Source organism: Pteropus alecto, unplaced genomic scaffold (assembly GCF_000325575.1).
Source record: "Pteropus alecto unplaced genomic scaffold, ASM32557v1 scaffold7, whole genome shotgun sequence".
Taxonomy (NCBI): domain Eukaryota; kingdom Metazoa; phylum Chordata; class Mammalia; order Chiroptera; family Pteropodidae; genus Pteropus; species Pteropus alecto.
In genome coordinates this window covers 38143175-38159410 of record NW_006494614.1, presented here as the reverse complement: position 1 = coordinate 38159410, position 16236 = coordinate 38143175, and the positions used below count along the sequence as shown (strand labels likewise).

Genomic DNA, 16236 nt, shown 5'->3' with positions numbered 1-16236 from the left:
TATATGGTATGTCCCCTTATACCCATTTTCAGATGTGGAAATGAGGATAGATAAATAATCTTGGCTTGCTCTTTCTATTCTAATTATCTCCCTATATTAGCATGGTCTTGAATTATTTGTGTGTGTATGTGTGTGTGTGGAGTCTAATAAAACTTCAGTTGTGGACACTAAAATCTGAATATCTTAGAATTTAAAAAAACTTTTTATTTAAAAATATTAGATTCACATAAAGTTGCAAAAGATATACAGGGAAATCCAATGAACCTTTCATCTGGTCCTCCCCAATGGTAACATTGTACATAATTGTAGTACGTAATCAAAACTAGCAAAGTGATATTGGTATAATCTAGTTTCAGATTTTACTAGTTTTACAAGTTTTATAAGCACACACATGTGTGAGTGTGTGTCTAGTTCTCGGCAATGTATCACCTTTGTGATCTTCATTTAAACACCACATTCAAGATATAGAAGTTTCATCACAAGGCTCTCTCATGCTACCCCTTTTATAGCCACTTATCCCTTCTCCCCTCATCCCTAACTCCTGGCAATTAATCTATTCTCTATTTCTATGTTTTTAAGTCAAAAACATTATATAAATGGAATCATACAGTATGAGACATTTGGGGATTTTTTTTCACTCAGCATAATTCCCTTGAGAACGTTCCAAATTGTTACATGTATCTACAGTTCATTTCCTTTTTATTGATGAATTGTATCACATGGCATGGATAGACCATAGTCTATTTAACCATTTACCCATTGAAGACTATTTGGGTTGTTTCCAGTTTTTGGCTAATAGGAATATAGCTGCTATAAACATTGATGTACAGGTTTCTGTATGAACGTATTTTCATTTCTCTGGGATAAATGCCCAAGATTGCAATTGCAAGGTCATACAGCAAGTACCTACTGAGTTTTTACAAAGTACATTTACATTACCATTTTACATTCCTACCAGCAATACGAGGGTTTCAGTTTTTCCACATTCTGGTCAGTGTTGATGTTATCACTATTTTCCAGTCATTATCATAGATTTATAGTGATACTTGATTGTGATTTTGTTTTTCCTTAATGGCTAATGATGTTGAACATCATTTCATGTTCTTCTTTGCCATCTGTATGTCCTCTTCCGTGAAATGTCTCCATATCTTTTGCCCATTTTCAAACTGTATTTTTTTTCACTGTCGAGTTTCAAGAGTATTTTACATATTGTAGATACAAATCCGGTGTCAGACATGTGGTTTGCAAATATTTTATCCTCTCATTCTCTTTACAGGGTATTTTTCACTTGAATAATTAAAAAATATTTATTGAACAATAATTTTCTAAGCATCTTTAAACAGGGCTAATTAGTGGTGTGGAAACTATAGACTTTAAAGTGTACTGTGTTTCTGCTGGAGTTCTCTATATAGGGAGGTCTAAGCTAGCACAGAACAAATATGACTTATCTGTTTTGCCCAAGTTCCCTGCATCTTGTTTTCATAAAAATATTGAAATAACTCATAATATAGTGTCCCACTACCTCTTAAACACATTCCTTCACCTTATCCTTTTCGCTTTTAACTCTTAAATATTTGTATTAGAATAAAATTATTCCTTTACCATTTCTGAAGCCAAGGGCCTCTGAAGCCTAATAGGAGGGAAGTTTTTTTATTATTTTTTTTAATTTTCTGTGTAACTCAAGATATTTTGCTTAATAAAATGTGGGAAATATTTAGCAGGAGCTTAATCTTCACAGTGCAATCTTCTGATTTTGTTTAGTTCCCTGTCCAGAAGCAGAGGAAGACAGAGCAAAGTAAAGATACCTACCCCAAATACAAAAGAGGTGGGACATTGGAAATATCTGGAAGGATGAGAGGAAAGGGCTCTGTCTGACCAGGCCATAATAGCCACATGATACACCTCGACATCTAGGCTTATAGGGCCTGAGCCATGAAAAGAGTTTGGAGACAAGTTAAATAGAAAACAGATAATATAAAAGGTATGTAAAACTAGGAAATAATTCTGCCTGGGTGTATAGTAGAGTTATGAGGAAGAAACATTTCAGCTAGATCTTGCTAGATGTTTTTAAATCAAATGCTTATTTTTTTTCCCATCATGAATAGGAAAAATTAGAGATAATTTGGAAAATAGAATTAAAATTTTAAGGATGAGTTTGTCAAGTAAAAGTCCTTTTAGAGAAATCAAATTCATTCTTGCATTTATTCATTCAGCAAGTATTTATTGCCTTAGCCCCATGCTAGATTCCAGGAATGCAAGAAGCGGTTTTTGCCAAATGGAGCTTTTAAGCTAGTGGGATGACAAGGTGATCAAAGGTAATCTCAACACACTGTGAAAAATAAACTAAGCACAGGAGCCCTTGGAAGCTCATGGTAGTGTCTAATCTGGATAGACTGAAAACACAGATTTATACTGTTAGGCCAGGGTTATATTAAGTACTGCCTTGGTTTTATCTATACTTTATTTGATACTTCAAAATGCGAAGGCATGAAATGGAAAAGTGTGAGAAACTATGAGAAACTCCGATGAACAGAGATCTAATGTAGAGATATTTCTGGGAGCTACTCATAGTTTGCCTCCATTTTTCCATTCCACTCCCTCAGCCCTGACAAAGAGAGTCTTCTAAGGGTTACTTTGGTAAGATTTAGGTGAGGGGACTAAAACAAGAGTCCAGCCAATAGGCCCTATGCCACAGTAGATACAGGAAGAATTTGAAGTCATGTTTCTTTCATTCTTCGACCTCCTTTCATGAGTCTGTTTCTGTCCTAGATTTCTGAGTAAATGAATAAATGCCTGCAAAGGTGGCGTGCTACAGTTAGTAAAACAAAACGGCAAAAGAACTCCCAAGTAATTGTGGGGAAAGAAGCATAAAACAGCCTCCATATACTCTCATACTTTAACTAATAACTCTTATCAATTCAGGTGATCAAACAGGTTCACCTTAGAGAGGGTCAGCAACTTGCTCGAGAGCAAAACACTGAGTGAGCACTGTGAACCCTCTGCCCTGCGGAGAGCAAGCGCATTGCACCCCTCAGCCTGGGACCTTCTGAAACCTCTGGCCCTAACGCCCAGGGAACCTGCCGTTGCCTCCTGCCCATTTCCCCACGGGCTAACATTGCGCCTGGCTCACTAGGCTCATCAGTATTAGCCGGATAAACGAATAGGAAGTACCTTTCTAGCTTGCGCCTCCCCACGGCCCAGCCCTCGGCCAGGCCTTCACGCTGCGTCCTCCAGAGTTGAAGATGCTCTGAGGAGAAACCGATTATGTCCCAGTCCTGCCTCCTTTGGCTTCCTGAACGGCCCTGGAAGCCCCTTTTGGCCTCACGCCACCCCTCGTCCCACCTCTCGGCTGCCACCGCACCCCAGCTGGGCTCCCCTCCGCCGCCCACACAGGCCCGCGGCCGGAAGCGGGGGCGCCACGCGCGGCAAATGCCTGAGCGGCCGCGCAACCGTGGGCCCAACCGTGGGCGGTTGGTCCGGCCGCCGGGTCTTACCAGTAGGCGCGAGTGCTGGGGACCCCGCGTCGGGTGCGTTTTGGAGGGGGCGCCTCAGGAGCCCTTCCCAGTCCCTCTGTCTTTTGAGCCTGGTTGGTGGTGAGCGCCTTACAGCGGCGCTGGGGGTTTCGGTGGGCGGTGGCCTGGCCGCGCCGAGCCACGGAGATGTGCTCGACGCCCGGGCTGCCGACGCCGGGGGCCTCGCTGGTTCTGCGGGTGTCTTTCGTGGACGTGCATCCCGAGGTGATCCCCGTGCAGCTATGGGGGCTGGTGGGCGAACGGAGGGACGAGTACCTGAGGCTGAGCCGGGAGATCCAGGAAGCAGCGGCCACGCGCGGCCCGTGGGCTCTGGGCGGTGCCTCGGCCTCGCCGGGTGAGCTCTGCCTGGTGCAGGTGGGGCTCTTGTGGCACCGCGGCCGCGTAGTCAGCCGGCAGGCGCAGGAGAGCCGCATCTTCCTGCTGGACGAGGGCCGCACCATCACGGCCGGCGCGGGCTCGCTGGTGCCTGGGCGCAGCGAGTTCTTCCACCTGCCTTCGGAGGTGCTGGGCTGCGTGCTGGCCGGCCTGGTGCCGGCGGGCGGCGGCGGCGCGGGCGGGGGCGAGCCCCAGCACTGGCCGGCCAGCGCCATGGACTTTCTTAGCAACCTGCAGGGCAAAGAGGTGCACGGGCGGGTCCTGGACGTGCTGCTCCTCCACCGCCTGGTCCTTCTGGAGGTGCCTTCTCTGTTCCAGCAGATGCAGGAGCTTGGCCTGGCCCGGCAGGTACCCCACAGTCTCTTCCGCTCGCTGCTCAAGCGTTATCTCTCAGCGGCCACTGGTGACATGGGCTCCGGGACTCCAGTCTTCCAGCGAGTCCTGCCCAAGCAAGAGCAGCCTGGTCTGGATTACTTCTATCCCCAGCTGCAGCTGGGCGTGACGGAGCCCGTAGTGGTGACCCAAGTGTGCCATCCCCACCGCATTCACTGCCAGCTCCGGAGCTTCTCGCAGGAGATCCACCGCCTCTCCGAGAGCATGGCCCACATATACCGGGGCTCCCCGGGGAAAGGGGGTGAGAACTCCACCAGTGCCACCTGGGAAGAGAGGGAAGAGAGCCCGGACAAGCCTGGCTCTCCGTGCGCATCATGTGGATTGGATGGACATTGGTACAGGGCTCTCCTGCTTGAGACTTTTCGGCCTCAGCGCTGTGCCCAAGTGCTTCACGTAGACTTTGGCAGGAAGGAGTTAGTGAGTTGCAGTAGCCTGCGCTACTTGCTGCCTGAATATTTTCGAATGCCTGTGGTGACCTACCCTTGTGCTTTGTATGGACTCTGGGACGGTGGCAGAGGCTGGTCTCGGTCACAGGTCGGTGACCTGAAGGCACTGATACTGGGTCAGTCTGTGAATGCAAAGATTGAATTTTACTGTTCCTTTGAGCATGTGTATTATGTCACCCTGTATGGTGAAGATGGGACTAATCTTAACTGTGTATTCGGAGTACAGTCCTGTTGCTTGGCTGACCGATTCCTTCAGAGCCAGGGAGTAGAGGAGGAGGAGGAAGAAGAACCAAAAACAGCTCCATAGAAGTGGATGAAGAGCTTTCACCCCCAACCTTAAGGTCTATTGGGTTAAAGATGAATGCATTCTATGATGCCCAGGTAGAGTTTGTTAAAAATCCTTCTGAGTTTTGGATTAGGTTGAGGAAACACAGTGGCACCTTTAGCAAGTTGATGAGGAGAATGTGCAGTTTCTATTCCTCTGCTAGTAAGCTGGATGGTGTCGTTCTGAAGCCGGAACCTGATGACCTGTGCTGTGTCAAATGGAAAGAAAATGGCTATTATCGGGCTATGGTCACCAGATTAGATGACAAGAGTGTGGATGTATTCTTAGTTGATCGAGGTAATTCAGAAAATGTGGACTGGTATGACGTAAGGATGCTGCTTCCTCAGTTTAGACGGCTACCGATATTGGCTCTGAGGTGTACTCTGGCCGATATTTGGCCTTTGGCAGAAACTTGGAGCCAGGAGGCAATTTCGTTTTTTAAAAAGACTGTGCTCCACAAAGAATTAGTTATCCATGTCCTTGATAAGCAGGATAATCAATATGTTATTGAGATTCTTGATGAATCAAGAACAGGGGAAGAAAACATTAGTAAGGTAATTGCTCAAGCTGGATATGCCAAGTATCAGGAATTTGAAACAAGGGAAAATATTTCTGGATGTGCCCACTCCCCAGGGCATGTTTCAAACCATTTTACTGCAGGGAATAACAAAATATCTTCTGCCAAGAAGGTAGAAGTAGAACAGGAAGCCAAGAGAGAGAATAAAGCATCTGTTTCAGAAGCTTTGACTGACACAACAGTTGTTGCAAATGTTTCAGCTGGATTAGTTATACAGAAAAATGAGAAAAGAGTGTCTGTTTATCCTCCTCTTATACAGAATTTTTTGGAAATTAAACCAGGCTCTTCTTGTAAAGGAGAAGTAGAAGTTGGAAGTACAGTAGAAGTCAAAGTGTCATATGTTGAAAATCCTGGCTATTTCTGGTGCCAGCTGACCAGGAACATGCAAGGATTTAAAACCCTAATGTGTGATATTCAGGACTATTGCAATGATGCCCCTACTCCTTACCAAGGAGCTACTACCCCTGCTTGTTTGGCACTACGAACAGTAAATGGAAAATGGGCCAGAGCTCTAATCAGTGGGGCGCAATCACCAGAGCATGTCAAAGTAGTATTTGTGGATTATGGAGATGAAGATATGGTATCTATGAAGAATATTTATTCAATTAGGGAAGAGTTTCTCAAAGTTAAGGCGCAGGCTTTTAGGTGCAGTCTTTATAATTTAATTCAACCAACTGGTCAAAATCCTTTCGTTTGGGATGAAAAGGCGATACAGGCTTTCAGTGAATTTGTAGATAATGCATGGGAAGACAATCTAGAATTAAAATGCACAATATTTGCTTTGGCATCAATACATGATGAAGAACTGTTTAATGTCGTGGATTTGCTAACGCCCTTTCAGAGCGCATGCCATTTTTTGGTAGAAAAGGGACTTGCGAGACCAGTTAAACTTCAGAAGCCTCTGGAGTCCTCTGTTCAGCTACATTCTTACTACTATTCTACTCATGATATGAAAATTGGAAGTGAAGAGTCAGTATATATAACACATGTTGATGACCCTTGGACATTTTATTGCCAGTTGGGAAGAAATGCAAATATATTAGAACAGTTGTCATGTAATATTACACAACTAAGTAAAGTTTTGCCAAATTTAAAAACGTCTCCTTTGATCCGTGGAACTTTGTGCCTTGCCAAGTATACTGATGGAAATTGGTATAGGGGGATAATTATAGAAAAAGAACCAAATAAAGTCTTCTTTGTTGATTTTGGGAACATTTATGTGGTAACAAATGATGATCTGCTTCCAATACCTAGTGATGCATATGATGTCTTACTTTTGCCCATGCAAGCTGTTAAATGTTCATTATCTGATGTTCCTGATCGTATACCAGAAGAAATTACAACATGGTTTCAGGAGACGGTTTTAGATAAGTCATTGAAGGCTTTGGTTGTAGCAAAAGATCCAGATGGGAGACTGATTATAGAACTATATGATGACAGTATTCAAATTAATGCTAACATTAATGAGAAACTAGGGCTACTTGGTTACAAAGGTGGGGCAAGAAAAAAAGTAAGTGAAGTACTCTCTAGAGTAGAAACTCTTGAAGTAAAAAAGGAAAATATAAACTTGTCACCTAAGGAGTATTTAAGTAAATCAGTAGAGAACAAATTATGCAATATGGAGATCTTAGGAGAGTCATACAAACCTAAGATCAGTTCAGCATGTAAAGAGCTCAAACTTTTGCAGAGTTCAACAAAGACAAACTTTGTCACTCAACATCAGGAATCTACGGGAAATAAAAACAATCAAGTGTCTTCATTAACAACAACAAAAAAAGAAGAAAGTTTTGCTGACCCACCACCTTTGAAAGCTACAAAACTAGAACCCACTCTTTCAGAAAGGAAAACAGGAGATTCATGTAACAAAGATTTGCCTCTAAAATTTTCTGAGTTCCCTCAGAAGACTATAATGCCTGGCTTTAAGACAATTGTATATGTTTCTCATATAAATGACCTTTCAGACTTTTATGTTCAACTAGCAGAAGATGAAGCCGAACTTAATCATCTTTCAGAGAAATTAAATAATGTTAGTAGAAGGCCTGAATGTTTTGCAGGTCCACGTTTGCAAAAAGGAGATATAATATGTGCGACTTTTCCAGAAGATAATTTATGGTATCGTGCTGTGGTCAAGGAACAACAACCAAATGACCTCCTCTCTGTACAATTTATAGATTATGGCAACGTTTCTGTGGTTCATACTAACAAAGTAGGTAAACTTGACCTTATTAATGCAGTGTTACCAAGATTGTGTATTCACTGCTCCTTAAAGGGACTTTGGGTTCCTGAGATTTTAAACTGTAAAGAAATGATGCATTATTTTTCCCGAAGGACAGATGAGGCTCAAATAAAATGTGAATTTGTTAAATTTCAAGACAAATGGGAAGTTATTCTTGCTGATGACCATGGTATCATAGCAGAAGATATGATTAGCAGATTTGCTGTCAGTGAAAAATCTGAAATAGGACTTTCTACCCAAATAATTAAAGGTACCTTTTCAAAGTCTGTCAGCAAGACAGACATCGACACTTCAGTATTCCTTAACTGGTATAATCCAAAGATGAAACTGATAAGAGCTTATGCCACCGTGATAGATGGGCCTGAATATTTTTGGTGTCAGTTTGCCGATACTGAGCAACTTCAGTACTTAGAAGTAGAAGTACAGACTGCTGGAGAACAGGTAACAGATTGGAGAAGTTGTCCTCGTATTGGAGACCCTTGCATTGTGAGATACAGAGAAGATGGGCATTATTATAGGGCACTTATCACCAGTATTTGTGAAGATTATCTTGTATCCGTCAGGCTTGTGGACTTCGGAAACGTTGAAGACTGTGTGGACCCAAAAGCACTCTGCAACATTCCCTCTGAACTTCTGATGGTTCCCATGCAAGCCTTTCCGTGCTGCCTCTCAGGATTTAATATTTCAGAGGGTGTGTGCCCTCAAGAGGGAAATGACTATTTTTATGAAATAGTAACAGAAGATGTGTTGGAGATAACAATATTAGAAATCAAAAAGGATGTTTGTGATATCCCTTTAGCAGTTGTTGACTTGAAAAGCAAAGGCAAAAGTATTAACGAGAAAATGAAGAAATATTCTAAGATTGATATTAAGAACAGTGATCTGCCCTATGAAAAAAATGGCCCAGAGATAAAGGGGGCTCTTGGGTCTCCTAGTTCTGATGTTGGACTTAAGAAACCAAGTAGTAAAACTGGACAAGAGAAAAGACTATATGTGGAAGCACAGACAGATGAGCTCTCCGAAAGAATTGAAAAAGACTTAAATATTATTGAAACCAAACCAAATAAATTCTACAACTCTGAAATTGATAACATTTTTGAAGCTTTTGAAAACCCACACAAAGATAAAATTGGCCCTGAGGTACTGGAAGGTAAAGTAGAGTGCCATTTGGTTGACAAAGCGAAGTTTGATAACAAATACCAAATTACAGGGTTTAATACATTATTACCACAAGCTTGTGAAACAAAAGAGATATTAGAACTTAATTCACTTGAGGTGGCACTTTCTCCTGATGAATCAAAAGAATTCTTGGAAATAGAATCCATTGAGCTACAGCATTCTCTAGTTGGGGATGAAGAAAATGAAGAGCCAGTCCTCGAGTCTCCGATGGTGTCTCTCCCCCAAAGCTGTGACACAGAAGCCACCTTACAGCCATTTACAGTGCAACTTCCCCTCACCTGTGAAGCTGAGAAACAGCCAGAACTAGAATTACCTACAGCCCAGGTGTGTCTAGATGACAAAATAAAATCTTTGTCTTTAAGAGTTAGCCAGAAAGCCCAAGAATCCATGTTTGCTGAGGACACAAGAAAGTCCAGTTGTGTGGAATGTTTTGATGACCAGCATAGATTGCCATTGCATCTACATGGACAGGATTGTGATCCCAAAATGCAGATTGAAATGAATATATATAAAGAAGAATTCACAGAATATAAAAACAGAGATGCCATTTCATCGTTGACTTCTTTGTTCCCTGAAGATGAATCCAGAGATGGAAGGAAACACAGCAATGCTCTACCAGCTTATGTCTCAGGTATTTGTATTTTTTTTCTTTCACTTTCATTTAAAGTTTACTTAGTGTCTTTCAAGATTACTTATTTGTCTTAAAGAAAAGAATAATTCTTACTTGAATTTTTTTTAATTAATGTTTTTTTTTTTTTTGCAGAAAAGATTAAAACCTGAAAAGAGAATTAGATTTGGATGATATTGAGAATATAGGGACCTTAACTTGTGGAATCAATGTAAAATACTACTTTATATGCTGCGTAAAATGCTGAATTGTTTTGTGTTTAAAATAGAATGCTTAAAATTTGTCTTAATCACGTTAAAATGTTAACAGAGTATCTTTAAAATCAAGAGGCTATGTTTTTTTTTTTGTTTTTTGTTTTTTGGTTTTTTTTATAAAACAAAACAAAATAAAACAAGTATTCCTTTGCCAAGCACTACTGTATGCATGAATTTACAGTAGGGATCATTTTAGCAGTTTTCAAATTTAACTGTTTTGTTTCATGCATATACCCTGCCATTCATTTAGAATCCTTTAAACAAAAAATAGGTTAACTAAAACAGTTAACAGCCATGAGTAAATACTGGAGAACTTTTATTGTCATTAACTTTTCTATAAATTATTTTTACTGCTATTTTTTTTTTTGGCTACTTAATAAGATTTAAAAGTTACATAAAAATAGCTAACTTTTAGGTTTTTTATAATCAATGTTAGACTTTTTAAATGTCGATTTTTATATTATTAAATTTGAGTCATTGTACGAAATAGAGGAAACATTAGACTAAGGAGAATGAAAATCACCATAATCCTACCACCAAGAAATGAGCACGGTCAATGCCGTGGTGGACTCCCTTTCTGCTGTCTTTCACCCTCTGTGTGTGTGTATTTACATACAGTTTAAAAAACTAAATAGAGATTATACCGTCTTATAGTGTTCAATGCTGCATTTTAATCCCTTAAGTATGTTTTCAAAATATTTTGATTCCATAGTATGCCATTCTGTGGATACATGATAATTTATTTAAATATTATGCTAGATTTTTAGTCCTTATATATTTCAACGATAAGTAATAGCTTTGTGATAAGAGTGTCTGCTCACTTGCAATATGCTGCTGCTTCACTATAGAAATAGTTGTTGTGACCATACACCACACCACATGTAGCGATAATAACTGGCTTTTAGTAGTAATTTTTAATGTTACAAGCAGATTCACATCCTTAAAAAACACATCACACATGGTGGTGTTTTTTGAGGAAAGTTTTGAGGAATTGTATGGGGAGGGGACCCTGGAAGAATTTAAAATAAAATTGAAGAAAGGTGACAGACTTAGAACATGTCATGCTGTGCATGATACTGATTATATAGAAATAGTAAAGGCAGATTAGGAAAATGCTTTGTTTGTGTATCTATCATTAAGAGGTGTGCATTGAGTCCTTATTCAATTTGGCAGCTCAACAAGAGAACACCTATACTCTGAAAGGATTTACTGTTGGATCCAAATGTGTTGTGTGGTCAAGTCTAAGGAACACATGGTCTAAATGTGAGATTTTGGAAATAGCTGAAGAAGGCACAAGGGTAAGTAAAGTTGAAGTACTTTATCACAAAATAGACTTGCAGACTGTTAAGGAAATTTTATCAGATGAGGAAATGCAATTAAACAAATGTTTTCCCTGTTCATTTCCCTTGATGTATTGATGCAGTGCAAAAACTGTTTTATTCATTCATTCATTTATTCATTCATTCATTTATTTATTTAAATTAAATTTATTAGGGAGACATTGGTTAATAAAATTATACAGGTTTCAAGTGTACAATTCAATGATATGTCATATGTATATTAATTGCATTGTGTGTTCACCACCCAAAGTTAAATTTCCTTTCATCACCGTATATTTGACCCTCTTTACCCTTATCTACCTCCCCACTCTCTCCCCTTTTTCCTCTGGTAACCACTGAACTGTTGTCTGTGTCTATGCGTCTCTGTTTGTCTTGTTCATTTGTTGCTTTCAGTTTTTTTTATCCCACATACGAGTGAAACAATATGGTTCTCAACATTTTGTGTCTGACTTATTTCACTTAGCATGATCATCTCTAGATCCATTCATGTTGTCGCAAATGGCACTATTTCATCTTTTCTTATAGCCGAGTAATATTCCATTGTATCGTTTTAAAAGCGTCCTAGCAAGAAATCATCATAAGCTCTTTCATCTCCCTTACCACTGAAATCTTATCAGTCACCAAGTTCCACACTTTCCACTTCTTACCTCAGTTAAAATTTTTTATATCTAATGCCACTGCCTTCGTTAAGTTCCTTGTTTCACAATCAGATTACTCTAATAACCTTCTATTTAGTTTACTTTTTCCAGTCTTTCTTCAATTCATTCTCCACACTGCCAGTGAGAAATTTATTAAATGCAAATCTGACTACATCATTCCTGTGTGTAAAACTTCTTGGGGACTTTCAGTGGACTGTGTTTCTCCTGTGATCCGGAAACCACCTGTATCAGAATCACCTAGTGTGTTACCTAAATATTAGATTTCTAGGCTATGCCCTGGCTGACTGATTCAGAATTTCTGGGGATAGGAGCAAGGCTGTGCATTCTTATACCATTAAAATCTGAGGCCTGCTGGTCTAGAATAGAAAAGTCAAGCTCATTAAAGATTTAAAGGTCCTCCAAGATTTAAGTGTCAGTGTACCTCTCTAGCCTTAGGTCTTACTCCTTTGTGTTTTGTGCCTTATATCAGATGAACATCGAAGTGCTTGATTTCTCTTATATATACTATTTTGCTTGGGTTTTTTTTGTTTTTTTTTTTTTTATGTATTTAATAATGTAGTTCTGTTTGCCTGTATTCTGTCCCCTTCACAAAATGGTTCATTTCTACTTATCTTTAAAAGACTTTTCTTCAGTCGTTGCTTCTTCCAGGAAACATTCCTTAGCATTATATTCTAAATCTCTCCATTTCTTCTCCCCAACCCCCCCAAAAAAGCTGTATTCCTACTTGTATATTTATATCTCTGGCTGCAGAAGTCTGTATTTCCTACGTCGTATTGTATTTATCTGCTTAGAGGTCTGTTTTTCCACTAAATTTTGAACTTCTTGAGATCTAAATTATATTTATCTTTGATCTCTAGGCAAGCTCAAGACATGTTTTTTGAACTAAAGTACTATTGAGTTGAAACATAAGATTGAGATTTAATAAAAAATCATTTTCATTGCCTTTTAAAGCATTTCATTTTAAAAGTGATTGCTATAAGTACAAAAATCAGTTAAATATTTGAAAACTACCAATGTTTATGAAAATTTTTTTCTTTGGTAGGTTTTGGACCTTTCAAATGGTATAGAGGAGATAGTGAACCCTGAGAATGTCTGGAATGGCATACCCAAATTGGATAAGAGTCCATCTGAGGTATGGAATTATATAAATAGTAATTAATGAGAGCATTGTCCTTCATTTTGAAAGGTGGCGAACTATTTCCAAAGCCATTGTGTTCAGAATAATGGAGAGGAAAAAAAAAACTAATATTGTAATAATAACAATGAAAAACGATAACAAAATCAATGTTTCTGGATTTAATGCTTGTATCCCTTTGAGCAAACAAGTTATTAATGTTCTACTCCTTAATTTTCATTTTGGGATTTCAAAAATGAAAATTGTTTGGTGTTCATGACCTTTGTAAAATACATTTGATGCAGAAAATCTAGGAAATGACAAAGTTAAAAAGGAGAAAGTATCAATCACCTGTAACACATTCACCCAAAGATAAACAGATTGATTAGTTTGGTTTTATTTTAAAGTTTTTCAGTTTATATGGAATATAAATACATCATCTACATCTTTTGAACATAGTTCATTTCACTCTACATATTCTGTGTTTTATATTCTGTGTTCTTCATTCAAGATTATAAGGTGGGCAGTTTTCCGTGCCAATGTGATATGTCTGGGTGTTTGAGTTTATCCTCTATGGAGTTTGTTGAACTTCTTGCTTCAAAATCTGTGTCTGATAGTTCTAATATCTGATCATCTCAGGATTTGCTTCTGATCGTCTTGAGAAATGATTAGCTTTTCTTGGTTCTTTTTATGTTGAGTAATTTTGTATTATACCCAGAATGTTTTGAATATTATGTTGGAAGACTTAAAATCTTCTAGAAAATTTTTTTGTTTTAGCAGGCGATCAACCCAGTTAGATTCATACCACAAGTTCTGTCTCTTCTGTGTTTGTGGTTCTAATGTCAGTTTAGTTTTCAAAGACTTTGCTGTGATGTTCAGATCTGCCCAGGACATAAGCCACTTGAGTTACTCTGGAACTCGGGCAGTGGTTTGTATAGTAGTCCAGGTGTTAAAGACCACTACTTCACCTACTTGGTTCTCTTCTGTATATGCACAGTTCAGGGGTAACCTTGGGACTTGTATCAGTTCACATACAGTAGTAGGTGTTCAAATTTTCCAATTCCTTTCCTCTCTGATATTTCCTCAACACTTTTAGACTCCAAGGGTCCTTTTTAATCCAGCCCTGGCCAGGAGACCCTTTTCCTGGTCTCTTGGCCAGGAAGCATGTTTCTAGCCAGGTTTTCCCTCTGAGCTGCCATTAGGTCTGTTTGAGCCTGCTTTTGGAGTGAAGCAGTTAGAGAAAAGAGGAAAAAACAATCTCCCTGCATTCTTTAAATAACAGAGGGCCCTTTTCCTGGCTCCACAGCCAGAGTTTTCTCTTAGATTTTTAGGTGCCTGCACTGTGACTGCTGTCCTCAGGCAGTGACTGCAGCTGTTCTCAGGACAGGGCCAAGAGGGGAAAAGATAAAGGAATTTTTTTTTTTTTTGAAGTGATTTCTCATCCACTCCCCACTTGCTAGCAGTCAGGGGCCTCTTTTCCCAATCCACTGGCTAGAAATAAGAGATTTCTTTCAGAGTTTTGCTGTCTACTCTATCTGGACAGCTCTGATCTGGTCCATCCTGAGGTCAAAACTAAGATACAAAGCACGAAAAAAGAAAGGGGGAAAAAAGAAACCTGTGTAACTCACCCTGCTACAAGTGATTATTCAAGTTTTTAGTTCAGTCCTCATTCTGCCTGTTCCTGTTTACTTTTCAGAGTCCACCAGTAGTTGATTTTGTATTCTTTACAGAGCTTTTAGTTCTAATAAATATAAGAGAGAAGCTATAGTTGGCTTACTCCATCTTGGTTGCAGCTAGAAAGCCAAAAATGCATAATATTATGTGACATTAATGATCAGTAATTTATTAAACCATTTGGACATAAAGGTCATTTGAAATTTTTCACTATAAAAAATCATTGAACATCTCCCTTCATGTTCTCATTTTAATTCCAATTTTTGTTTTCTTGTCAAAAATAACAACCAGCTTTACTTGCGTTGCATTAGTATTTACTAAAACTTTTCCGTTCTGACCATTTTCATTTATTAATTTTTAAGACTCCATAGACAAATACATAGATCTATACATATAGTATTCTATTTGGGTAAACTATACCTGCCAAATAAAAGAGAGCCATTTAAGCTGATTTAAAGTGTTCATAAAATAATGTAGACACAACTACCTCTGGCTTTAAACTAATTAGCAAATATAGAACCTACCTAACAAGAAAAGCTTTACATTTTTATTTAGTTCTTAATGAGATTTAAGTGATCCTTTCTTCAAATTTTTTAAAGAACCTTTGATTGATTGATTGATTGATTGATTAATCAAATTTTTATTTATTTATTTATTTATTTAACATTTTATTTCTTTTTTCCCCTCTCCTACCCTCCCCTCTGGCAACCACTAGTCTACCGTCCATGTCCATGAGTCTCTGTTTGTTTGTCCTGTTCATTTGTTGCTTTTAAGTTTATATCCCACATATAAGTGATAATTATGTGATTTTCAATCTTATCTGTCTGGCTTATTTTGCTTAGTATGATTATTTCAAGATCCATCCATGTTGTTGCAAATGGCAGTATTTCATTTCTTCTTATGACTGAGTAACATTCCATTGTATATATGTACCACAGCTCCTTTAACCAATCATCTGTCATAGGATACGGTTGTTTCTATGTCATGGCCACTGTGAATAATGCTGCTATGAACATCAGTGTGCAAATATATTTTTGGATATGGGTTTTCAAGTCTTTGCAGTAAATACCCAGTAGAGAGATTGCTGGATCATATGGTAGATCAATTTCTTTTTGAGGAAGCTCCATACTGTTTTCCAAAGTGGCTGTACTAATTTGCAGTCCCACCAGCAGTGTATGAGGGTTCCTTTTTCTCTGCATCCTCTCCAAAATTTGTTTTACTTGTCCTGTTGATTATAGCCATTCTAACAGGTGTGAGATGATATCTCACTGTGGTTTTGATTTGCATTTCCCTAATAGCTAGCGATGTTGAGCATCTTTTCACATATTTGTTGGCCATTTGTATGTCCTCTAGGGAGAAGTGTCTGTTCAGGTCCTCTGACCATTTTTTGATTGGATCATTTTTGTTGTTGTTGTTGTTATTGAGTCATATGAGTTCTTTGTATATTTTGGATATTAGGCCCTTATTGGGGGTGTTGCTTGCAAATATATTTTTCCATTCGGT

At 39.0% G+C, this 16236-nt stretch overlaps 2 protein-coding genes across 3 annotated transcripts in view; both read left to right on the top strand.

The window, feature by feature from the left end:
- The window catches only part of SLC25A27 (solute carrier family 25 member 27), a 39669-nt gene extending 28494 nt beyond the window's left edge, over nt 1–11175 (top strand). Inside the window, exon 10 of one of the 2 annotated variants that reach the window (XM_025042628.1) lies at nt 11120–11175. The gene's annotated coding sequence lies outside the window, so the exon portion shown is untranslated. Of the gene's footprint in view, nt 1–1761; nt 1885–11119 lie in introns of those variants that run through there. The other variant, XM_015600361.2, reaches the window with a different exon arrangement.
- Nucleotides 3641–16236, top strand: part of TDRD6 (tudor domain containing 6) — a 19908-nt gene continuing 7312 nt past the window's right edge. The window contains 4 exon segments of the mRNA XM_015600358.2: nt 3641–5031; nt 5034–9695; nt 11120–11244; nt 12988–13077. Coding sequence (XP_015455844.1) covers nt 3660–5031; nt 5034–9695; nt 11120–11244; nt 12988–13077 — 6249 coding nt within the window. The 5' untranslated portion in view covers nt 3641–3659.